The sequence below is a fragment of the Tetrao urogallus genome, assembly GCF_951394365.1.
Source record: "Tetrao urogallus genome assembly, chromosome: 10".
NCBI lineage: Eukaryota > Metazoa > Chordata > Aves > Galliformes > Phasianidae > Tetrao > Tetrao urogallus.
Window position 1 is genome coordinate 12,112,400 of NC_136823.1, and position 25,140 is coordinate 12,137,539.

A 25,140-nucleotide genomic window follows, 5' to 3' on the forward strand; every position below is an offset into this window, starting at 1 on the left:
AGCCGTATTTATGACTCCCAGTAAAATGTGGGATTTTTGATTTATTTTTCAGGCTGCAGTAACTTGGGGAGGAAGCTCTGGCTGTGCAGTGAGGTCACGCAGGAGCTGCACTTCAGCTCTCCCTATTGATCCAAAACTGCATGTGCCTCTGTAACACTTAGTAATGGGTCAGATCTCTTTATAGCTGCCTGTAGCATGCTGAGACACACATTTCCTTTGGAAAGGCTTCTGGTGTTAAGTCAAAACAATACAGATTGCAATGGGCCAGGAAGAGTTTCCCGAAGCCAAACGGGGCTAGTTGTTTTTCCCCTCTGTAGCTGCTGCTGGGTGCTGCTTTCCCCTTTGCAAAAGCCTTTACGGGTCCCAGGCTGTTTTCAGTTTGGCTTACAAGCGAATCCAGATCCTTTGAGGGGGCTTAAAATAGTTGGCATATTTCTGCTGGCGGTGCAGCAGGGTGTGTGGCGCGAGGGCTGTTGTGTCTGCTGCGCTGTGCTGGTGCTCATTGCTGCTGCCCTGTGGGTGATTCAGTGCCCGGGATTAACGGCTGCTGCTGCAGCAGATTTAGGGATCGATGTATGGCAGGGGCTTCCCGCAGCATGGTCAGGTGCACGCTAAGAGTGCAGGAGGATAAGCTTGGATAAAATACTACAGCTAGCAGGGAATTCCTCTGCGTTGGCTGCCTGGGGTTTTTGCTTTGGGTTTTTCCTTCTTTAGGCAAAATCTGCCATCTTGCTGGTTTGGGATGGAGGCATTGGGTTATGGTGTTGTCTTGATCTTTGGAGGATTTAGCTTGGATTTAACCCAGAAAAAGAGCAACAAGGTGGGCAAATGTGCTTTGTCTGCACACACTGACCAGCAAGCCACCACCGTGGCCTTATTGTGGCTATAGAGCACCCCCATGTCTGTGGGCAGGGGACAGCCATGTGTGGTGCTGTGACAGAGGATGGGAAACACAGCTGGTGACAGAGGGGTTGGCAATGCCAGGCCTGTGGGGAAAAGCCTGGATTACGCTCAAAAGCAGAAGGAAGGAGGTATTGCTTTATAATTAGGTATATTGTTTAAGAAACAACTAGAAAACTTAGCACAAAATGCTTGGTTTGAAGATAAAAAAATAAAATGCCCCACATCAACACATAGCCATGGACTAGGGCAGCTTGGCTGGAGCCTGGCTGGGTGCTTGCTCACCTGCATGATGCAGCTGCTCTGAGCACCGCGTGTCCCCACAGCAGAATGCTGGTCTCTGGGAGCCAGCAGCCACCACCAGCCTCGTGTGGCCGGGCCGGGGGCTTGCTCGGTCCAGGGGGGTTGGTGTCCACATAGACCTGGCTTGGGCTCCATGCAGGTGTGCTGCCAGAGTGTCCCTTCTAATCTTGCTTCCTGGGGGCACAGCCTTCCATCTCCAGCAGCTCTGGCCAACCATCATATTTATTTGTTTTCTGGTCATTTTTGATGTGCTACAGGAAAAAAAAGAGAAAAAAAAAACATGATGAAGAGAGTGGCACTGGGCATATTTGCAGTGAGGCAAAGGTGAGTGAGACATGAGAGATGGTGGCTGGGCCATGTACCTCCTCAAAGGGGCTCTTGTCTTTCATCCCCTTCGCCCCTAAGAAGACCCAGTTGTCTCGAAAGCCCAGCTGGTTCACGTGTCTGCTGCCCAGTGCTGAAAAAAGTGCCCGTACTTTGTTGTTCATCCTGAGAGACAGAAAAAAAAGCATCAGTATGGTGCTGTGTGGGCCCCCTCCTGTCATGGAATCATAGAATCATTAAGGTTGGAAAAGACCACTAAGATCGTTAAGTCCAACCACCAACCTACCCAAACATGCCCACTGACCCTCAGTGCCTCATCTCTGTGGTTCTTGAGCAACTCCAGGGACAGTGACTCTACCACTGCCTGGGCTACAGTGCCAGTGCTTCACCACTCTTTCTAAGAAGAAAGAGCTGGCAGCACGTGGCTGTGGAGGTTGGCAGCAGCAGCACCCCCAGCCCTAGCACTGCTGCTGGCTTTTGGGCACCTAGGGTCACGCATGGGGCCCAACTCACTTTGTGGCGGCATCGTCATAGGTGGCTGCCAGCATGATGGTGCCATCCTTGATATCTTCGAGGAAGGTCTCCAGCTTTGTAACATCTGAGAGGAGCGTTAGGAAAAAGAAAAGGGTTTTAGTATGCTGTGCATGGTACTGGTGATAGGAAGGTTTGGGACTGCTGCTTGCCTGTGTGCACGATCATAAGGAGAAATATACTGCTAATTTGTCTAACTAGCTGTGAGACGTTGCTCATATGAATGAAATTTCCAACACCAGGAATGAGCCTGGCTGCAGAGTTCCTGCCCGGTGGCAGCAGTTTTGGGCACATTGCGGGAGTTATTCCTCATCCTGCATCTGCTGCGCGGGATGCTCGAGTCCAATGCCCCATCTAGTGGCACAACAGCTGATTGCTGCTCGGGGCTCACAGACTACAAGAAATCTCATGATGTTGGTGTTTCTCCTTAAAATTCTGGAGTTACCAATATAGTTTTCATGACCAACAAACATAAAGGGTGATTGGTTTAGTGGGATTTTGTTCTTCAGTCTTTTATAAGTGAGAAGGGAGCCAGAAGCCCAGCTCAGCTGTGACCCTGGGCAGCCACATGTCCACCACCAGAGATGGCCAAAGTCCAGCAGCCCTTATCTGCACACACAGCAGAGCTGCTACAGTGCTGGTGACTGCTGGCACTGAGGGCACTGTGCTTACCTCCGGAGTACATGTCGAAGGAGCCCACCTTCAGGAGCTGCCCGCTCCTTCCTAAAGGTTGAAAATTCCCAACACAGTCAGGGTGGGTCTCCAGAGAGGCTCCCCTGCATCCCAGGCCCACGTGGTTGATGCTGTCCTGAAGTAGGCTGTGCACAAAGCCTTTGGGCCACTGGGGCCCAACTCACCGTTCACCAGCGCTATGTTCAGCCCTCTGCCAATGTTGTTCTTCACAGTGCTCATGAGGCTGGAAAGCAGAGACCAGTGAGTGGCAGCAGGCCATGAACCATCCCCAGGCACAAAGACAACACTCTCCACTGTTGTGGAGTGGTCTGTGCTTGGCAGTCAGAGGCCAAACTTGCCCTGCTGCCACCCCACCCCCTCCCCATACTGCTTACATCCTGTCCTCGAAGCAGATGGAAGGTCCCACCACGTTGGCGGCACCGCTGATGATCCGGAAGGCGAAGTGGTCGGCGGGGCAGTCCTTCTTGTTCTCGCATTTGTGGCGGGGCTGTGGTGGGCCTGGGGGGAGCAGGAAGCTGTGGGGGGGGGGCACGAGCCCTGGGGCTGGGGCTGAGGCACATTTCTGCTGTCAGGGTGTGCTGTGGGGTGAGGCATGTTCCAGCCTTGTCCTAGGGCCAGTGATGGGCGGTGATGGGGTTGGGATGGGACGTAATGAGCTGGAGTTGGGCACTGCTTTGTGTGAACAGAGGGCGGGTGTCACAGGAAGTGTTCGCTGCTGGCACCCATTCAAGCCCAGCCCTGTGTGAGTTTTCTGCCCTGAGTTTCCCCATTTTCAGCTGGGGTGAGGCTTGCAGCCTTACCACATGCATAGGACCCCTGCTGGCTTCCTGCAGCCCATGGCCTGAGAGTGTTGTGCTGAGGCATGGGATGTGTAAAGGCCCATGTGCCTGCTGAAGACACTGCTGTGCTGAAATCTACACAAGGGCCATAGGGAGATCCCCCTGCATTTGTGAAGGTGAGACATTCGTCTTGCAAGCAGTCATCGTGCTCTGACCATTGCCCTCAAGCCCGGATCAGTGTTGTGTATGAGATGAAGCCAAGAGTGGTACTCACTACTCATGGGCTTTCTGGTGGAACCTGCAGACACAAAGGAGAGGTCAGCATCCCAAGGGCCCACCAAAACCTCTCCTCGGGGCTGTGAGTATCCCCGGACTCCTGCAGAACTTCCCACTGCCCTGTCCCCGCTGTGCCCACATAACAGAGCTGGTGGCTGTGCCCCCAACCAGGGCCCGCCATGCACTCACCCAACCAGCTCCGCAGGCTGATGGCTCTCCCTCTGTGCTCAGAGTATGTCTGTATGATGAACCAGAAGCTCAGCAGTGTGGCCAGTGGCACCAGGATCCGGACCATGCCTGGTGAGAGGAGGACGTGGGTAGGGGGAAGGGTATCCCTGGGGCATCCTGCAGTCTGCATCCCCAGTTCCCCATGCACATAGTGGCCGCCGTGGCATGGCAGGTGGCCAATACTTCTTTCCTCATCCTCTGCAAGGACTCTGGTCTCTCAATTAATGTCTCCAGAGTGAGCGGTGATCCTCAGATCGACATCACTCTTCCACCAAAGGGCATTATTCATGCTCCTCTCTGCATTAAAGTTAATCTGATAATTAGTTAGAAAGCAATATAAATGCAAGTGTTTCCTATTTTCCCAGTGCTGGGAGAGCTGCTGTCCCCCAATTAGTCACCAACAGCCAAGCAGCCACTAATACAAATGTGATTGGCATTTGGCTTTAAAGCAACACTCACTGGAGCAAAACATTCCTGTCCTGCATGGAAACAGGGTAGAAAAATATACTTAGACTGCAGCTGAATGGCTCTTATGGAAGCAGGAACCTCTCAGCAGCCATCACTTCTCAGCCTCTGAAGGTTTCGCTGGGAAATACACAACAGCCTGAAATCTACACAAATATCATAAAAACCTGATGCTTATACAAATGACCTTTCCTGCGATGCTGGTGAGGGGATGGCAGGGCAGATGGGCTTGAAATGGGCGATGCAAATGAGAAATAGGTATGAAGAGCTGTAGAAAATGGGACTGGGAAAAGTAAATGCTCGTCTCCATCCTTACCTGTCACCCGCATGCTGGGGGAACACAGCGAGGGGCTGTCACTGGTCCTGCGTCACCCTGAGCAAGGAGAAACACCGTGAAGCGTGGCTGTAATCCACAAAAACCAGGCGAATGTTAGATGAAAAAGAATTGCTCTGTTAAGCATATTTGCATTGACTAAGGTTGGGAATTAAGCCACCATAAATGCATGGATTCCTGTTGAGCACATGCTTGTCCCCACCCTGACGTATCAAAGTCCTGGCTCCGGTGTATCAGAGTCATTCTGCAGGCCCCGTGCTGATCCCCTGTCACTCACCAGTGCTTTCCTTTTCCCAGGAACTCTTCCCTGCCGCTGACAAGGAATAGCTCAAGTGGTGTATTTGCAGGCACAGCCCTGCATCATTTCCTTCTGGGATGATGTAGGGTGAGTTTTCAATATTATGGACTGCAGAATGCCACTGACAGCTTGCAGTTTAGGCTGGCATGGTCAGAGAGGTCTGCAGAGGAAAGTCCTCTCTTTAAATCAGAAGGAAAAGGAAAGAAACTGGTGCCAAGGGCTGGTGCATTCTCTCTCTGTTCAGCAAACAATTTTGTCCTCTTAATTTGCATACACTCTGTTGGGCTCATGGTGATGCAGCTGCGGGCATTTCTAACAAGAAGCAGAGTTTGGGAGCAATTCCTACACTGGCAGAGCAGCACCAGCTCTAAGGACGCGCGGCACAGGAGCACAAATGTTTTCCCTTTCCCTGATCGTGCAGTGTCTTCGCCCATGTGGATTGGGAAGGGTTGCAAGTGGGATCATGAACCATTTCCCATCCAAACTTGCCCACCTCCCTGCTGCCACCGCGTCCCCCATGGACACACAGCAGATACCCACAGGGACCCAATCCTACCGTCCAAATTTGAGGTCACAGCATGGTGTGGTCCGTCCTGGAGCCCAACCTGAAGCCGGAAGGCAGAGCCTCACCTGCAGCAGTGTGCCCAGTGCTGCTGTGCTCGGAGATAAGCTTGGTGTAGAAAATCTGTAAAGGACCTGCGCTGAGAATTGCTTTTCCTGTTTGAAGGGTAAATAAAAAGCAGTGAATTGTAGCAGGGCTGGGCTGAAGGCTGAGTTCAGGTTTGCATGCTATGAAGGAGAGAAATTTTCCTTCCTGTCTGACCCTGTTCTGGGTCCCATTGCCAACATTTATGGAAAATGCCCACAGCACTGTGTCTCTGCATCCTCCACAGCCCTTTCCCACTCCCTCCAACCTTGTCCCTGCCAGCCCCAGTGGCCCCTTGTCTCTGAAATCCCCCTCTGCAAGACGTGAGACCTCCAGGCTGGTAGTGGGTTGCATTTGGAGCTCTCTGAGCTTCCCTCAAGTGCAGTGAGTAAAGCCTGCAGCTGGCAATGACTTCAGACCTATAGAAATATAGAATATAGAAAGTTGCAAAACGTCCCCATTGTGTCCCAGTCACTGTGGGGGCACACGCCTGCGTGTGTGTTCCCACTGCACAGTGCTTCGCCCAACTCGTGGTTTTCTATGCGTGTATTGATTTCATTGCAGAGGGAGAGAAATGGAAAAATAAACCAATAAACACTACCACTTTGGGGAAGTCATTTATTTATTCGGGCTATTTATTTTCACCTTAATCCCAGGTAAAACTCATTGGGTGAAGTCCCTTAGCAGTGAAATTGATGGAACCAGATTGCATTACAAGAGGGCAACCCTCTCCTGGGATTTCTATTATGTTCTCTTTTAATTGTTTGGATTGATTTTTTTTTTCTTTTTCTTTTTATGCTGGAAAGAGCACAGCGCTCCGCTGTCAGCCAGAGCCACTGGAAGAGAGGGAGAGAAGGAAGGAGCTGCAGAGGACGGCAGGCAATAACCAGAGGTATTTGTCTAATAAACCGGAAACCTATTTGCTTAAAAACCATTCTGAGAACAAAAAGGTTCCTGTATAAATACTGCTAAAGATTTCAATGGAGCTTTAGGCATAGGCTCCACCCAGAGCCTGCCCAGGGGCCCAGGAGATCTGCCTGTGTGCACTGCTGAACTCCTCCCTGGAGCAACACTGTTTGCTAAAGTGTTTCTAATTTCCTCTGACCATAAAAACATTTGGTTGCATGCTGGCTGCTCAGGAGGGTGCCTGTGGCCAAAGCTCCCCCCGCGAGTCAATGGTTAACTAGGGAGAGGCCCTGCTCCCACTGTGGAGCCGAGCAGGATGCAGGAGGCGGGCAGGGCTGCGGGGCAGTGGCAGTGACCAAGCTGGGCCCAGGAGTGGGACCATGGCCAAATCCCATCCTGTCTGCAGCCGCTGCTGGAGCACCACTCACTTTCTCCTTTTCACTGCCTTCGTGGAGCTGGGAGCCCCACATGCCATGCCTCTGGCTGCCCCTTCTTTGCCAGAGGCTGGAGGCTTCCTTCTCTAGTCAGCGGTACCATTAACTGCACCACTGGTAGTTAACTTTGCACACACGCACAAGTTCCTTAACCCTGACAACACATCTCATGGCTGTCACCCAGTGGCGGTGGCCATCTGGAGGCACGAATCCTGGCAGGAGGTGCGGGGCCACGGGATGGGGCGAGCGGCCGAAGCGCCACCTGGCAGCAGGAGCGCAGCCGTGGGTGCGTGCTTTGCTTTGTGCCGGCGCGGCAATTGGTGGTGCTGTTGCGCAGCGCATCCATCGCCCGCTGCAGCCCTGGCGCAGCCCCCGGCGCTCGGAGAGAGGAATAAATAAGGGAAATCATAACCGCTTTTACCATTAAAAGAGAAATTAGCTCGCGCCGCGCTAAGCCCACAGTTTGCAGCTCTAGCACAGCCAATCCGCTGTTACTGTTCTGCAGGACTCCTCTGCAACCCAACGATGACAAACACCGGGAATTAGAAGAGTGTAATTACTTTGTATTAGCTGAATTCACGGTATCGACACAGATCATAAACATCCATTGATTATTCCTAATTTCACATTTTTAGCATTCTGAATTGCAGCAATTATGCCTGTCGGAGGCAATTAGCACATCTCCCACTTCCTCAGACCCCCAGTCCCTGCCCTTCCTCTGAGACAGCTTGGTGACTGCTGAGTGAGAACTTGGAGCATAAATCCCTCCCCACTGCTACAACACCCAACCCCTTGGCAGCACCCAGCCCTCTCCATTGCTCCTTTGGCTGCTGAGAGCCTCAAAATGCAGATGGATGCCCATGGGGACCTCTGACCCCATAGCCACAGATTCCTTCTGTATGTGATTAACAGTAGGAGTGCTCCAGTGCTTGCTGTCCTCTGCCCAATGCCAGTTGGTGCCGTGCTCAATATTATGAAGCAAAAGCAGTATTAAAAAAAGGGTGTGGATATGGATTATGAATGTTTGCATGGGAAATGTGTGACTCTATTAGTATCATATCATTAAATCTGTTTCTTAGGCACAGTCAGTGATTTCATTACAAAGTGTAGTGGAGCATAGTGCCAGCTCTGCAGCTCTGATTTGGGCAATTAATGACAAGAGGAGACAAATCCCAGCCTTACCAATGGCTGTGCCTTTGAGGCTTCCAGTTTGCTTCACTTGCACTAAATATGGAAGGATGTTGGGTGAAGCACCGCTGGCCAAGTGTTGTGCTCCCAGCTGTGCACTGGGACTCATAGCCTCTTCTCCCAGGTACTGATAATAACACAAGAGGTAATGGCTCTAAGTTGTGCCAGGGGAGGTTCAGGTTGGATGTTGGGAAAACTTTCTTCTTAGAGAGAGTGGTGATGCACAGGCACAGGCTGCCCAGGGAGTGGTGGAGTCACCGTCCCTGGAGGTGTTTGACAAGTGTGGAGATGTGGCACTGAGGATCAGATGCTTCTATCTGCTCCTCACCTGCAGGTTTCCAGACTGGCCCTATGTTAGTTGGAGGAAGTTGTCTTTGGGCCTTGTTCAGTGAAGTGAGTTCACTTGCAGCTGCTTCTACTGCTTCTGTGTGGCTGAAAAACAATGTTTGAGTGAGCATACGGCCATCCTGCATGCTGTGCTGCCCAGGTTTGCTTATTGCTTGTGGCAGGGCAGGCTTTGGGGACGCATCATCTGAGTGATGCAAACCTGCTGCTGCTTAGTGCAGTGGGGCAGAATGAGACACTGGGGGCTGGGCTCAGAAGGGGGGTGGCAGGGGTGGGAGCCCACCTGGGGACACAGAGGAGATCTTACCTCTGTGCTGTCAATGGGCCCCACCAACCCAGTAAGGCATCACAGTGCCGATAGAATGTCTCTGTAAAAAGTGCAATAGAAATTAAAATCTCCACTGAGAAAAAAGCCAGTGGGGCTTTTTGCATCTATTATTTTTATTGTACTCTGGAATGTTTATAAAGTAGATTGCTTTCATCGAGGGAGCACAGCTTTTCTCCCAAGATGTAATTCTGAGGCTTCTTAAGGAAGATTTCTTCTCACAGAGGAAATAAAAGATAGAAATATGATGCTCCCTGACATTTGAACATGCTACTGAGAATCGGAACGGAAAGAAACAAACTCAGAAAGTATCATTTGTACCGCGATCAACTTCAAAAAGTCACCATCTGCTGAGTTACTACCCAGTAACCGCATTGTTGTTGTGATGGTTTGGGACTGTCTGCACCCATGGGGCTGCCCTGGTGCCGTGCCTGCACCAGGCAGAAGGAGGGCAGAAGAAATGACATTTCTTGGCATCTCAGGTCTCTGTTATTTTTCCTCGCTGATTTTATTATAATTCATCATAACAATTCTTTGCCCTCTGTAACTCACCTAGTGCTCACCTTGCATTTTTTTACTCAGTTTGGTCTTCAGCTGCTCATGGACTCCCAGGAAGGTTGCTAAGTTTTTTAAATAAAAGTTCCCCATCAAATTCCATGTCTTCCATCAGCCCTTCTCTGGCTTCTGGTGGTGCTAAGCAGAATTTAACCCTCTCTGCTGTTAAGGTTTCACTGCTCCCTCTCCATGTACAAAAGATCCCTCTATGGTAATACAGCTGCATACACCAGCTCATGTCTTTGCTTTCCTGGGTGAACTGGGAACCAATCTACATTGTCAAGGCCACTGTGCCTTTTCTTCTTGCCAGCGTGTTCACTTTCAGGCCTTCCCAGTGGCTGATTTTGGGATGGCAGAAAGTCTTTGTGTCTGTGGTGTTCTGTGCCTGGTGGCCACCTCCATCATGGCAAACAGCTGTATACTTGGCCCAGGCCTAGTGGCCCAAGGGGACCTTGGTGGATTGGTGGCCAGGCAGTGGCTGGTGCCATGAGGTGTGAATGTGTCTGTGCCTTCTGATGTCTTTCTGCCACTGTTGCTCAAATCGCTTCATTTATTGCAAAATGAAGCAACTCTTTAAAAGCTGAAGGAGGATCTGGCACAAAACTCATAAAACCAAAGCAATAAAACCCAAAAGATCAGCAATTGCAAAGCATGGAAATGGTCGATTCTCAGTAAGTTTTATGTTTTTAAGCTTCTTGTAAGTAGAGGATAACTCAAGAAGTTTCAGAAAGCACAGGGGTTTTAGCAGGGTGAGAGTACCTTGAAGGACACCAAACAATATCTCTATTTTTCCCTGTAAATCAGCTGCCTGGGGAAGCCACATTACCATTTTGTTGGTGACCTGCTTTGGATTTATCGCCAGGAAAAATCGACATGCACTGAATTGTCTGTAATCCTTCCTCAGATGCAGGGGGATGAATGAGCTGGGATTTTGTTTCTTTGTTGAGATGAAATGTAATTACTTTATGGGGTCTGCATGGTGTGTTAAACTCTGCCAATATTAAAGCGTGATACAAGTTACAGAGCTGTGCAGGTTGCTGGAGATTTATGGAATAAAAGGTATAATTTCACACTTCACTGCATTTTATTTTGAAGTTGAATGTTGACGTGCTTTTCAGTTGTTTAGATGTGTTTGTTTAGCCTTTGCTCTGGGCTAAGACAAGAACGCTTGATGAGCAAAGGGCTGTGCTGCTTTGCTTTCTGATGGAAGAGCCAAAGAGTCCCAGCCTCAGAAAACCTCTTGGAATGCTTTGTGTCTGTAAACCATTCATTGCTCGGAGCAGCCAGAGGCGAGCACAAGGGTGGTCAGGGCTGTTGCCCAGGGAGTATTGGAGTCATCTTTCCTGGAGGTTTTCAAGAGAAGGGTAGATGTTGAATGAGTGACACAGTTTGGTACGGTGGTGATGGGTTGGTTGATGGTGGGACAAGGTGATCCTAGTGGTCTTTCCAACCTTATTAATTCTATGACTCTAAGACGTCATGAGGGATGGGTGTCAGGGAGGAGAGCTGCAGCAAAAGATCCTTAGCTGCTCTCCTTGAAGCTCCACATTTGCAGGATGGAGTCTGGGACATGGCCCTGAATGTGTCCCTGTAGGACAGAGCCAACACTGAGCTCAGCTGCCTCACTGGTGCCTCGATATTGGCAACAAGCAACTGCTTTTAGTATACTATTCATGTTTCCCCCACTAATTCCCTGAACTCATCAGCCTTTTCTGGTAATAGGGTTTCTCCCTTGTGCTGATTTATTAATACTGCATGGAAAAAAGGATCTCCTTAAACTTCTTAAGGAAGACCTCCTTAAACTCGAAAGGCATTGCAATGCAACCAGAACAAAATGTGGGCTGTAGCTCTGAACGCTGTGCTTCACAGCGGTGTCTCTGTCTCAGCTGCTTAATAAGGACTCACAACCGATTTTTAGACAGTCTGTCTGTAATTATTTTCTTCACGAAGTAATTTTGGTTTCACAGGTAAATACCAGTCTCAGCAATTTCCACTCTTCATATGCAATTTGATTTAGAACTGAACATCCTTTGCCTGCTAAGCAGGTATTTATTGTGGCCGAACTTGCCTGACACATTCCTCGCCTGCGTTGCTGCCTGCCCATGGGTTACTCTGCACTCCTCACACCTTGGCTTTCCTGCAGATGTGCTGAAGGGCTGCAGCATGCCCTTTGGTTTTTCAAGAGGAACTTTGGGAATTTCCATGGAGACGTGGCAGCAGGTGGTGTGGTGCCCACAGGAGGGACGTTGGCGCCAGATGCTCATCCAGAACCACTGTGGTCAATAAACTGTGAATTAAGAAGGATTTATGTGATTGTCTGTGAGAGCTGCGTGACTCGTTAAAGTGTGCTCAGTAACCCAGTTACAAAAGTGCCACTATGTGTGCTTAGTAAAAGACTGTAACAAAGACTGTAACTGCTTTAAAATATGGTTATAGGCTATTGCACAAAGGAGAAGCAGTAACTTAAATATGCACAGACTTTGAATGCACTTAACTTTATCGTGGGTCGCAGTGAATTATGCAAGGCATGAAAAACAGTTGTCAAAAACATGGAAGAAAGATACAAAGCAAAAGTGCAGCCATTCATTCTCAGTGGTAATGTGTTAATGCAAGGGATGGGAAACAGCAGCACTGGAAATGGGAAGGGAACGCTCAGCAAACTGAACTCTTCATTGGAAAAACATTTCCAGAGAATAATCATCATCCATGAGCTTTGAAATTATCTTGAAATGAATAACAGCTTTCCCAGCCAGTCCCTGGGTACAGCCAAGGTGAGGCTGGACGGGCTCTGAGCACCTGATGGAGCTGTAGGTGTCCCTGCTCATTGCAGGGGGGTTGGACTGATGGCCTTTCGGGGTCCCTTCTGACTCAAACGATTTTGTGGTTCTATGATGACCCAGGGTTGAATGACAAAACTCAGTGCCACCATGTGCCCAATGCAACAAACCCACAGCACCATGGGATTCCTCTTTGGAGAGCCTTCCTGATGAGAAAGCAGCAGCCAAACACTTGCACGGGATGTTTTCTGAGCTGTATGAACACATTATAAAATTACTCAGTGCGATAATAAATGCATCCAGAGCTTTAGTATTTTCCACCTCAGGTGGTAAGGCAGTCGCTGCGAATAGATTGCTGGAGCGAAGGTTTGTGCCTTTAGCACGGCGGTAGCAGATGGCCTAATAAATATGCAGTGCTCTGAAATGACGCCTGTAATTTGTGACCTAGGCTTTTTCTGGTCTCCCACAAAGATAAAACACGCAATCATCCAATAATAAACTTGTTAATAGATAAAAAACCCAAGCGGTGTAATGGAAGCGTTGTTGGAAGCCCAGCAGCATTACAGTGCAGTGACAGTGGTGCTGGGAGCCTGGCCCTGTTGTTTATGGCTGTATGGGACTGTGGCACCCGATGGAGCAGCAGCACCCCAAAACTATTCCTGGTTGGGGGAGGTGGATGAGGTGTTGCTCATAGTGACTGCAGTGGGATCCAGAGCATCAGAGGGAGAGCTCCTGTGCTGCTGCTAACAGCAACTTCAACAGGAACCAGAACCAACAAGAAGCACTGTTGTTACATTGACACACTCCCGTGGGTGCCATGAAACCAAGCTTTCAGTTTGTGAGGGAACTGAATTTCAATAGATTTTTTTTCAAAGTGCCAGAAAAGGTGGCAGCTGAGGATGCCGAGTTACTATAGTAACCACAAGAGAAGTGGTGATTATCAGAAGTACCACAGAGGAAAGACAGACCGGATTGTCTTTTTGTTCTGCACATAATTCATTGCTTAAAAACAATCTCTTTTTTAATATAAAGAAACGCAATGGAAAAAAAATTGAGTGTGAAATGCATTATGCAAAAACATTCGCACGGATTCTCCAGCCTGTGCAGTCTTGCCATCTGACCCAAAGTTTCAAGATGCACCAAAATTGAGCGTCTCATGTCTGAAGGATACATGAATAATAAGAAGTACTTCTCATGTCTTCTTGCCTTGTAAACATGGCAGCAGAGGGGAAAGGGCAATGCTGCTGTCCTGAGGGGGGGGTGCTTTGGGACAGAGGTGCTCCGTTTGGTGTCACAGAGCTCACATGGCAGCTGAGGACATACAACAAGCAATGCTAAGCAGAAAGCAGTTGTGTACATACAAGCGTGTGTGAGCCAGGATCTGATTTTTGAAGGGCAAAATTATGATTTCATTGAACTCTTAAACTGATTATGGCATTAGCAAGAACAGATATAAATCTTTCTGGGATAAACTGGCTAAGGCAGGGTAAGTAAATTATCTCCACACAGTATCTGTCTTCCTGTGGATTTCAGTGCTACTCGAATCAATTGGTGGTGATATGTTTGTACCTGACACAGAAGCCAAATACACAATCTGATCCTGTGCCAAGCCACTATTAACAGCTGCATTTTCAATTGATTCTTGGATATTCATTAACTGGCATCCATAATTACAAATAATTTACAGACATAACATTTTAAATCACTTGCCAGTGAGCTTTGTAAGCTCACTTTATGACATTCCAATACATTATTCTTAAAAATTCACTGAGTAATCAACTTGCAAATGATTACTGTGGAACAGCACTGGATATAATCAAGTAGAAACTCAGAGCACGAATCGCCAGAAATGGCCATAGATCACTTCTGCCATGTGATGCTGACATCCACTTTAACTTCTTCCAAAAAACTGATACATACTGAACTGCTGGAGCTTGATGCCATTACAGCCAAACACTTTGCTTCTTCCACAGGCAGCCCCTGCCCTGCACAGTTTCATGGACTGCATTTATTTTGAAGTGCTCTGAATGGTCTGCTCTATCTCCATAGCCTTGCTCCGTGGTCAACATGGATGTTATACATACAGCAGGAAGAAATCACACTGTGATGCACGCAATTTCAATCTCTAAGTTGGAATTCTGGGGCCCTCACTGGAAACTGCACTGAAAGACAATGTGGATGGGATACATAAGTTTTGTTCTTATGTTGCAAAGTATAACAGAAAAACTAATATAAACGTGCAAGGACTGCGTATGGATCATATATACACCTTCCTGCCTTTACATGGAACAAGGCTCCAATTGCTGAGTGTTGAAACAATCACTCCTTACTGCCATCTCAAATTACAGCAGGAAATAGAGGGCAGCTGGTACCAGAGCTCATCCTACGTTTTTGTTTCTGATAACAAAGGCAGCTGACAAAATAGACACCTTTGAACGTGTCTGTTTGGGCTGCAGTGTGTATCCTGAAAGTACAAAGGAATCCAATAAATGATGAATGGAAAAAGTTCTCTTTATTTGAGTCAGACCGTAAGCTAGAGATGACCACCACAAAGGCTCTTGATTCACCTGCATTCATTCCCACGTAAAAGCTTTGAATGCTGGAAATAAATGACACTAACAAATAAATGTCTTACCCACTGGAACCTCCACGCTACGTGATTTTCCACTGCAGTACAACTTAATGTGAAACTATAAAAATAAGACACTATGTACAAAATATATTCATTTGTTTGCAAAACTACTGGTTACTTCAAGATTTAAATTACATGATAAATTATGCAGCCCAGTCACACTTCAAAAACAGTTAAAAGATAAGTCTATTCTGAATACAGAACAGTGTGCCCTCTTGAGCTGACTATGCCAATTCATAGTACTTCCCAGAATTTGGGTCAAAGTAACAGTTCAGACATGGATCATACAAAAGAGTCAGGACTTCCTCGTCTTCTTCAGCATTGAGGTCATCTTCACCTGTGTGAGGAATGGAAAGTAAGAGTAAATCACTCTCATTCACTTTGAAAAATCACATGGAAATACCCCTCTGTCAAATGTGACATAATTTCCCTTTAAATTGTATAATCTTTTGACTTTTGAATCGTGACCTTCAAGATAAATGCAGTTCAGTTGGTTTTTTTTTTGTATACTTCTGAAGACTTGCCTTCAGCTGAGGTGAAATGATGTCATTCAGTTTGCTGAACAGCTGGACTTCACAAAGCCCAAGAGGGCTGTTCAGCAGCAGGACCTTTACTGAGAGCGTATTGAAGTCCTCCTAAGTGGTGTCTTCCTCATTGTCTGCTTTAGTCCAGCAAAGACAGTCAGTCCTTTCCTAAGGACTGTAGGACCCCAACTGTGTGTTATTAAAATATTCCGTGTGGAAATCAGAAAATTAAGCAGCACAAACATTTCTGTTTGAAGACTTGCTGCTTGTCACGTTGGTCTCACAGCAACAGCATTCAAGTTTGTTAGCATTCGTAGGGTATTTGTTATTGCTGGTTATAGACACATTAAAGGTAGCTGGTAAAGTATATTCAGTATATTTCATTGTCGTTAATGGGTTGAAGAAATCGTGTGACAAGTAAGTCCAACAAGCTTACAGAAGAGTCAATATTGTTGCAATAAATGAGCTCATATTGACTTTTCTGATACAATGAGCTCTTTCACTGTAGGAAGGCTAATAAAAACCAAAGCAAGACTAAAAGATATAGTGTTATCCTGAGACAGGACCTTTAACTATGTATGCAAAGGTAATACCCCAATTAATATTTTCAGATAAGTTGTAAATATAGATGTCTTAAAATTCGTCTTAAGTGGAGGAAGGCAGTGTGGCATCCTAACTGCTCGTAATGAATGAACTGTGGGACTTCTTAGAAATGCATTTTAATGTCTGGTGTCTGATGTTAAAACCAAACCAAAACAAAACAATCGTATGAGAGACCTTGCAATATCAGAGACAACAAAATTGAAAAATGGTGTGAATTAGCAGGAGAAATCCAGCCATTTCTCAGATGCATACATAGCTTTATCAGCTTTTTAGAGACAATCAATCCAAATGTTAAAATTTACAGAGATTCAAGCTTTACTGCAGCAAGCCTTGGATTTCATGATCCAGACATCAAGACATCAATCCACATCAAGACACTCACAGAGACCTTTCACAAATTTATATCCAACGCGTCTTTAACTCAAGGATTACTGTCCAATTCTCTTGGGCTTATTTAGGACTCTTAACAAAACATATTATTTGATTCTTCAAAGCAAGGTCCCTCCTGACAGCAGAGTTCTGTTTTGCTGTCATAAACAATTACAAATACACATCTATGAAAAGATGGCCAATTTGGGGGCCATAATCTATTCTAGACTGTAAATCACTCAGACATCTTCATCCTCAGGCAATCAAAATACACAGGTCAGATTTATGAGATATCACATCGAATTCCCTGGACTTGAAGAAAAATGTAGGTATCTACCCTATTTCCTAACGCATAAGTAAGAAAAAAAGAGAGTTTGAAGAAAACAAGATAGATGTTTTATTCTGTTGCTGCCAACTTTCCAGTTTCCACAGAGTTCTTTGTCATTCTCTAAGCAAATGCTGTTATGAAGAAAAAAACCTGCAGCCCTTGAGATGCTAACTCAGCAATTTCTTCCTTTGGAAACTGCACTGAGGTTTCATTTAAGGCTATATTTATTTATTTTTTAATCAGAAGGCAAGTGCCACATATATAACTGTTCTGGTTCTTGTGAACATCAACTTTAGTCCTAGCATTCTTTCTTTTTTTTTTTTCCCCATATTCACTATCATCAATCCGTGATTTTAAACAAGTAAGATGTATTTTTTAATGGGATGAATCTATATTCAACCAGAATGCTAAGAATTTATACCTGCATAAGTTATTCTTCTATCAGAGGCATGGAAAACTCTGCTAGTTTGAACTGAAAATAATAAGTGATGCTGAACTCAAAAGGTAGCAGTATAAAAAAAACAGCTACTGGAAAGCAGAACCAGCTCTACAGGAACAGCATTCAGAAATGGTTTTCTACCCAGGTCCACTGTCTTCACAAATTCCTACCTGGAATACTCTGATTTGGTGAAGATTTTATGTGCTCTTCCAATTTCTGGCTTGCAGGAGTGATGGGGGGACTGAATGCATCCAGCCAGTCTCTGAAAAACACAAACCAAATCAGAACTAAAAGCACAGTTTGTGTTCCTATTTGTGATTTTATTATTATAAAAATATAGCTTACAGCTAACACTATTAAAAAAGTTAAGGCTTCCTTCCTTCCTTTGCATTTTCACCTTTCACACTGAAAAACTTCAGCTGGTATTACTCTCTCAACAAAAGGTGTGATCCATAATCCCCAGAGCTGTGCTCTGAAAGCTTATGGGACTCATCGGAGTCCTTTGCTGTGGAACAGACCTGGGAGAAGCCACCTGTGTTTGATGACACTGTAGAGGTCAACCAAAAATCCTGGGGAAAAAGGCTTAATGGCAATGCAAGAGCTGTGTTTGGTTACCATTGATTTGGCACTGCTTGGTGCCCCTCTATAGCATCGTAGAATCACAGAAGCATAGGATCATCATGTTGGAAAAGACCACTAAGATCATCTGGTCCAACTGGGTGACCCAGCAAGTGTTAGTGCTATAGAATTTGTTACATGTTATAGTTAAAAATTTGTTATTGACCATAACATAGTTCTAGTTGCTGACCATAAGACAGAGAACACAGCTGTCATAAATCTGTGTTGCTTCCAGGAAGAAAAAAGTTTTGATGTAATCTTTATCATAGGCGAGAGACTATGGGACTTCTTCACCTATTTAATTTTTTAGGCAGTTTATGCCTCTGCTGAACACTACTTTGTGACACCTTTTAAAAATGATTTTCGCATTATCATACATTGATGCAAAGTTCAGTGTTCATTTCCGATATGCCACTTTATGATACACTGCCTTTGATTGTTACAGCTCAAAAAAGGAAAACAGAACAGTCCTTTTTATTGTTATTGCTATTGCTTTTTACTGCAAGCTGAAAGGTAGACATTTTCACTGAGAAAGTGGATAGGAAGCACATGTGTGAGATTTCATTCAAGTAATAGAGGCAGAGAAACGCAGCCCTGGAGGGACACATCCAAGACACAAAGTTCAGGCAATCCTGCAGCTGACCACGTCTCACAGTTCTTTTCACAGAAGAAGCTAATCTCTGTGCGCTGTGCATAGCTGATGTTTCATTATGTTCCCATCTCTCCTGCTCAACAGTTAAAAGCTATAACACATTCAGGCTTCCACATCACCATTAACTAAACTCAGTGATTGAAATTTAACATTTGAAATGGAATTCAAGGGACCTCAGTAAATCATCTCATTCTGATGGAACCAGATCCATCCTTTTTGACCCATGTATTTCACTGCAAGGCAAAGGAAATAGATGGGAAAGGGGTCATTAAATTCCCCTGTGTTTGCTTCATGCTGGTGGAACTGTGCAGCTCTATTGAGTTAAGTTAGTTTGGAGTTAATTCAGTTTGTCTGGCCATGGCTGTTCCAACAGCAGGTACAAGAACATTTTGCATCCAACTTGTGCTTGAGGCCAGAAAGATCAGCTAGGGCTGTGCAAGTAACTTCAGCTTCCAGGGATTCCTCTAGAAAGGATGAATTTTCCCAAAGCTTGACAGATTTCTTTACACTGCCCGGCTGTATCAATTGTCCAACACCAAGAAAACAGGTGATGTACTTCTACTTTCTGAAAAGCCTTGAAGATCTCATGTAAGATTTGTTTCTGACAGAGAGATCTGGAAAGGCTTAGGCATGTGCTGTAATTGCTAAAACATGCCAGTTGCTTTTCTGTTGGTTGTTGTTAGTTTTTCTGCTACTTCTGGACTTGCTGTTGATTCCACCCCATCTCCTGCTGGCACGTACACATCATCTGGGGGGAATTTGGGGACAACCACCTATCAGTTAGCAGTCAAAATGGAAAAAACTAATTTTCTGCCTCAGGAAACAGAACGGCTGGTGTAGAAATCCAGCAAGTAGTATAGGAGATTTAAAGGAAAAGATACAGATTTTTCCATCATTTCAATATGTCAAAAACATACTTCACATTTTTTTTTAATCCCATCATTCTGTTTTCACATATATGTCCAACTTCCAGCCATTCCCCCTCTGCTGCTCTGCCAATGAGAGCTGGTACAACTCATCCCCACAATATGCTTGCCCAGAGATCTCATTATTAGCTTTCTCTGTCACTGTGTACCATTTCTGTATTCCATGCATACACCCAAAGATTCTTCATTTACACCAAAGCTTTGAAAGCTTTCAGGAACAGTAAAGTAAATGCACATGATATCCAGTGGGATGGTAGAGAAGGATGGTGCTTGGTCTCAGTCTGATTAACAAATGTAGTTAGAAAAGTAAAGAAGCATTAGAGCATATACACAGTTCTACAGGTTTGGAAGAGTTTAGAGATACATGTTTTTCACATAAAATATATTACAGATTATTTCTAAAGAAAAAAAGGCAGTAGGTACCAGCAGGAAATCAGAGAGGATATTGGTAGGAAGGAAAGAAAGATAATAAAGTAGTTATCTCCAAAGGAAAAGACAGAGACCTTTCACTCACAGAACACAGAAGGAGGAAGGGTGAGCCATTAAACCAGTACCTCTCCTAAATTCACAGTTCTTAATACTCCCATCTCTGCAGGGTCCTCCTGAAAGAGTAAGACTGAGAAATCAGAGGCGGGATGATTTGTCACTAGCTGGATGATTGTGTCCTTTATTTAGTTCTTCAGTTATTTAATTCTGGCGTCAATAAGTTGCTCACTTTCCTCTTTATATTTCTTTTGAGGCGTCTGGATCAGTTGATGTGTTATTATTTGTTCTAGTAGGGGCTAGTGTAAGAGCATGGAATTTTGGTGGTTCCAAAGGGAGGCAGAGGTATGTGGATTTATGATCGATGCAAGGGAGATGTGTGGCAAGTTTATTATTTCCTATTAAAACATTAAATTATTGTTAAACTATTTCTCATTATTAAAATATAAAAAAAAATTAAAAAATTATTTCTGGGGCAGACTTCTTTAAGAAGCTTCTTTATCTCCCTAAAACAGAAAAGCTAATCAAGCACTCTGACTAATTAAAACACTCCATTTATGCTATCAGTGCCTCAAGCTATAACCAATACCATCAACATGTAATAAACTATCTAGAGCTTCTCTGATAACAGCGCTGAATGCTAACTATTGTCTTTTGACATTGTGAGTTTTGTTGTCCAAAGCCTCCCAACAGCTTTCGCACACATTCAGATTGGGCAGCATCTTTAATGCTGGCACTGAAAGTCTGAACTGTTTTCAAAGCTATTCTCCATACCAAGATAGAGGAAAACATACTTGATATAATCTTGCCATGTCATATTCTTTTCCTTAAAAAAAAAAAAACCTTTTGGAGAATAAATGTCATATATTGAAAGATCACACGATAGCTGAGCTGTGATAGAAAACAGGAGCAATCTTTGGGACTTATCAACACTTTTTCAGTTTTATGACAGAGGATTTGCAGAAAGTGGTGTTCATTGGTAAAATCTATTGAGAAAATTAGCAATGCCTTTTTAAGCAGCACTTAAACAAAGATTTAATCAGAGACAATCCCATATTAAATTTTTCCATGAGCAATAATACCATCAACAGAAGAATGAATAATCAGAGGCTTTGATTTCAATCTTGATGAATGCCACTGATACTCTTATTTAGTTACAGATTTCTTCTTAGGCTGTCCTGCTAGCTGGACTGAGAAAATGGCAAGCCTCATAATAAAAGGATTTTAAGCATTCCTGTGAATGGAGATAGCGTACTTTATCACTTTTCTTTTGGATGAGATTTAATTTCTACTACGTTAATCAATGGGATCATTTAATTCACATTATTAACAAAATTAAAATGCTTTGAAGTTTTAGTACAACAGCTTTGTCTGATGGTCTACGTGGGGATTAAAAGGAATATTCAAAATGTGAGGTCAGCCTAGCAGTGCACTTAAGAAATGCAAGGCAAGTGCTGCACTGCATCAAACCAGGGACTGAAAAAGTGACATCAGTTTTGTATCGGGAACAAAACGTGACGTGGACAGGATACACAGCGCCTGAAGAGCACAGTCAGTGAGGAACACAGAAGATGATATTTAGCCGCATAAAATTCCTAGGAAATTCTTATGAATCCTGGAAGAGAACTTGGCCGTGCCTGAGCGGTAACAAGAGGAGCACATTTGTGGAGTTGTTTTTACAATGAATAATTTGATTAACTCTGTGGAGGAGCAGAGGAGGCTCCTGTATGAATCAAGACTACAAAAATATTTTTAGCTCTTGTCAGCTTTTGCTACTGCCATCTAAAACCTTAGCACATACTTCTGTCGTACTAATAGTATTTACTAACACTGAAGCAGATTCTACGGCACATGCTCCAAGTAAATACCTTACCATGGTAGGGGAATGCAAAGTATGAGCTCCTATACAAAAGTAGTTCAGTGTAGCTTGGATATTTGTTATGGCTAAGATGAACACCTATTTTTCCCCAATTTATTTGGATTTTTAATGATGTTTATTTAGAAAAGGTTGATAGAGATCAACTTAATACCCAAATAGGTCAGTACAGTCACCTCGCTTTTGGTACAGCCCCTCACCCATTGCTGTATCTTTTTTCGAGACTCCATCACTTTTAGGCTCTTATAGCAGATCTGAATTTTCAGTTGTGTACAAACCTGCTGAACTTCAAGGTTGTGTGGAACTTCATTAACTTACATCAGGTTGGCTATAAACACTGATTTGGTTTCTGCTTTTTAATATATTATGTATGGATGTGTAATGAGTTTTTTTTAATAGAAACATTTCCACAGAAATAAAGCCTTCAATATTAGTTTCAGTAGTGCAGCAAGGACTTCTGAAGGCTATTAACATTCAGATGTAGAAATCAAATTTCATGTGCAACCTGTATACCTCTGTAACAACTGTGGAGCTGTCTTAGCCTTACATTGCCCACGTTGGCATCTAAAATGCTTTAAACAATTTCAGTTGTGAACATTCTTATAAATTCTCACAAAATATGCCCTAAATCAAAAAACATTCAGTATGAATTTTTAAATCAGTACTTCTCATTGCCCTGCAGCTTCAGATGGGAAGCAGTGAGTGTAACATAGAACTGAGCGAGCATACAGGAGGAGAAAGAGATACTACTGAAGGAAGAGGGGGTGTATTTATATACACAAATCAAAGAGTTTTGAGTGAACACTGTAATAACAGTCTTGAAAAATAACATAAATATGCATGCCTGTATGGCTTTGCATGAGCTGAAAACTGTATTTTAAAAAGAAATATCACAGGGATTTAAGGTTAATCTGGCAACGTGTTGATGACTCAAAAAAATGCAAGACATGAGCTGCATTGTATTATTTTCCTGGAGTGTTGTTGTAGTCTCAAAATATCATTAAATCAGCACAAACCAACACTTATCATTTCCTGCACATTTTTCACAGTGAGCTGCATTCTGACTATGAGTAATCTGTTAATCTGTTCTTTGCCTCACAATCCGTCAAAGTGACAGATTCATTCCATCCCTAATACATAATATCTTCATTTGCTGTATGCTTTACTGGAACTTTCTTCTTTTGCTACCACTGAGATTTAGAAAATCGTGAGCGTATTTACAAAATGACTTTTTCCTTTCTCCAAATCACTTCAGCAAGTCCAGCCCACCAAACACTATACTACTAATGGAGGCAAAGAGATTTAATAAAAAAGCATAAAATTGTCTAATTTCCAGTGAATTAATAACTAAAAAGAGATCATAAACAGCCCAGATGCAACCATGCATGAAAGACTTGAATCTGTTCCTCTTAGGGACTTATCAGAGTACGTGTTTGTGTATTGGTGATAGATTGGATTCAGGATGATAAAGGAAATGTGAATTCTACTTAATAAGCAAGATATTTGGGTGCTGTAAGTTGCTGTTACTTGTGTGGACATTATGACCAGGCTGACTGGTAGCAGGTCAAAGTTTGGCCTCTTAATGCTTTCCCATTTTTCTTTTATTATGTGAGTTCAAATGATAAATTTGTGCAGGATATTTGAAACATGCTGCTCATGTTCACCAGTCGAAAAACAAGAATGATCTGAATTTGGAGGTTTTACTTCTTTGTAATTAACATAATTGTGCTATTTGGTCAAGTTTTCGTAGTTAAATACATGAAGCTTCTGTCACAGTTGGAGGTTTTCAAGATCAGGCTGGATGGGGCCGCGGGCAGCCTGGTCTAGCAGCAGATGTGGAGGTTGGTGGCCCTGCCTGTGGCAGGGGGGTTGGAACTTGATGATCCTTGAGGTCCCTTCCAACCCAAGCCATTCTATGATTCTATGATAGTTTCTGTTAAATAACAGTAATATTGTGATTTACTTAAAGACCAGACCTCTAATGCATCACCCTGTTGACTTGCTGGCTGCATTATAGTTTTAATGTTCAGTAGTGAAGTAAATGACACTAAAATAGAAAGCCAGTTTTATCATCTAACTAAAGTAAAAGACTGGCCCTTTATTCTTTGCTGGCTTAGATTCACTTGTCTGAGACCAACTGTATACATCACAAGTAAAGAATCTGCAAATGTGTTTTAAAATTCCAATATATTAATCTAATCTTAAACAAGAGAGTTCTAGTCATGTAAGTCAGATATTCACTGGTCAATCAACTAGATTTCCACACTTAATTAAGTATCTGTTAGGAAAGGTTTGCTTCTTTTTTTCACGTATTTTTAGCAATTATTTAAACCATACGTTTAAAAAATTATACTTTACTGTTTCACCATTCAAGAAACACCTGAATCCAGCACCCAATGAGTCTTGTCACAATTAAAGTAATTCCTTTTCTCCACAGTCAGCCTCTAACAGCACCTCACTGCTCTGCCAATCCTGAATGTAGGCTGCATCCCATTTAACTTTTAATGGATGACACGCAGCCAGAGGGCTTTTAAAGATCAGTGGAGAGAACATGACTCAACAGAACACTAACTTTAATATTATCAAACTTGTTAAAGGTGATGCAGCTGAATGTTCCCAGCCTGTGAAAATTACCTTTCTTTTTCAAGAAAGTGAAAAAAAAAAATGCTAGGGAACTCTGACCTTCTGGTGTATTAATACAATGACTGGTACAGCATGGAGCTGGAAACTTAATCATTACCAACAAAGGGAGAAGTATGCTGCCTTGCTCTAATTTTTCAAAAACATCATGTTTTGTCACCAACAGCAAAATCACAGAAAGGAATCAAAAGCAACACTCTGTATGATGGATCAAAGCAATTACACAAATGATAGCGGGGCGGCAGGAAGGGAGGCGGTGGGCACTTGTGCCCTTGGAAACCCAGGCAGTTTGGCAGTTTTACTTTGTAAGAAAACAATACGGATCTCTTTCAGACATCCCACCAGGAACAAGGGATGGCGAGTCAGTACGTGAGCAGCCAGCACGTGCTGCGTCCTGGGAAAGCCTGAAACAGTTGGCTGTTGGCCACAGAAAGTTCAGCAATGCAGAATTCCAGTCCGTAGGGCTACTCAAACACGGGCTGCTGCAGAAACAAACCGGCTGATTTGCTTTCTATGGGCAGCAATAAATAGAAAATCTTTTGTCTCACCTCAAGTAGGCACCGACGCTTTATTCAGGGAAGAGTGACGACGAAATGTACCTAGAAAAAATGCTATGGGGCCGAATATCATCACCAGTTCTCTTAAAAGGCTATTCAGCCAAGCATCATGGAGATGCAAAGGACAGCATCCTAAGCAAATGCTTAGGTACTAGGTATTGTTTGGTGCTGACATTTTGAAATGCC

General features: G+C 44.3%; 2 protein-coding genes across 2 annotated transcripts in view; both read right to left on the minus strand.

Annotated features, from left to right (window-relative positions):
* Positions 1 to 1,364: 1,364 nt before the first annotated feature.
* On the minus strand, positions 1,365 to 4,101 carry FAM3D (FAM3 metabolism regulating signaling molecule D; the record flags this gene model as incomplete). The annotated part of the gene is made up of 7 exons (XM_079540296.1): positions 1,365 to 1,454; positions 1,566 to 1,692; positions 2,041 to 2,125; positions 2,731 to 2,781; positions 2,916 to 2,974; positions 3,126 to 3,249; positions 3,996 to 4,101. 7 exons carry the CDS (start codon positions 4,099 to 4,101, stop codon positions 1,365 to 1,367), a joined length of 642 nt encoding a protein of 213 aa, XP_079396422.1.
* An 11,062-nt stretch (positions 4,102 to 15,163) lies between these two features.
* Positions 15,164 to 25,140, minus strand: part of CFAP20DC (CFAP20 domain containing) — a gene marked incomplete at both ends in the record, with an annotated part of 56,488 nt that continues 46,511 nt past the window's right edge. The window contains 2 exons of the mRNA XM_079540484.1: positions 15,164 to 15,276; positions 17,373 to 17,464. Coding sequence (XP_079396610.1) covers positions 15,164 to 15,276; positions 17,373 to 17,464 — 205 coding nt within the window. The remainder of the gene's footprint in view (positions 15,277 to 17,372; positions 17,465 to 25,140) is intronic.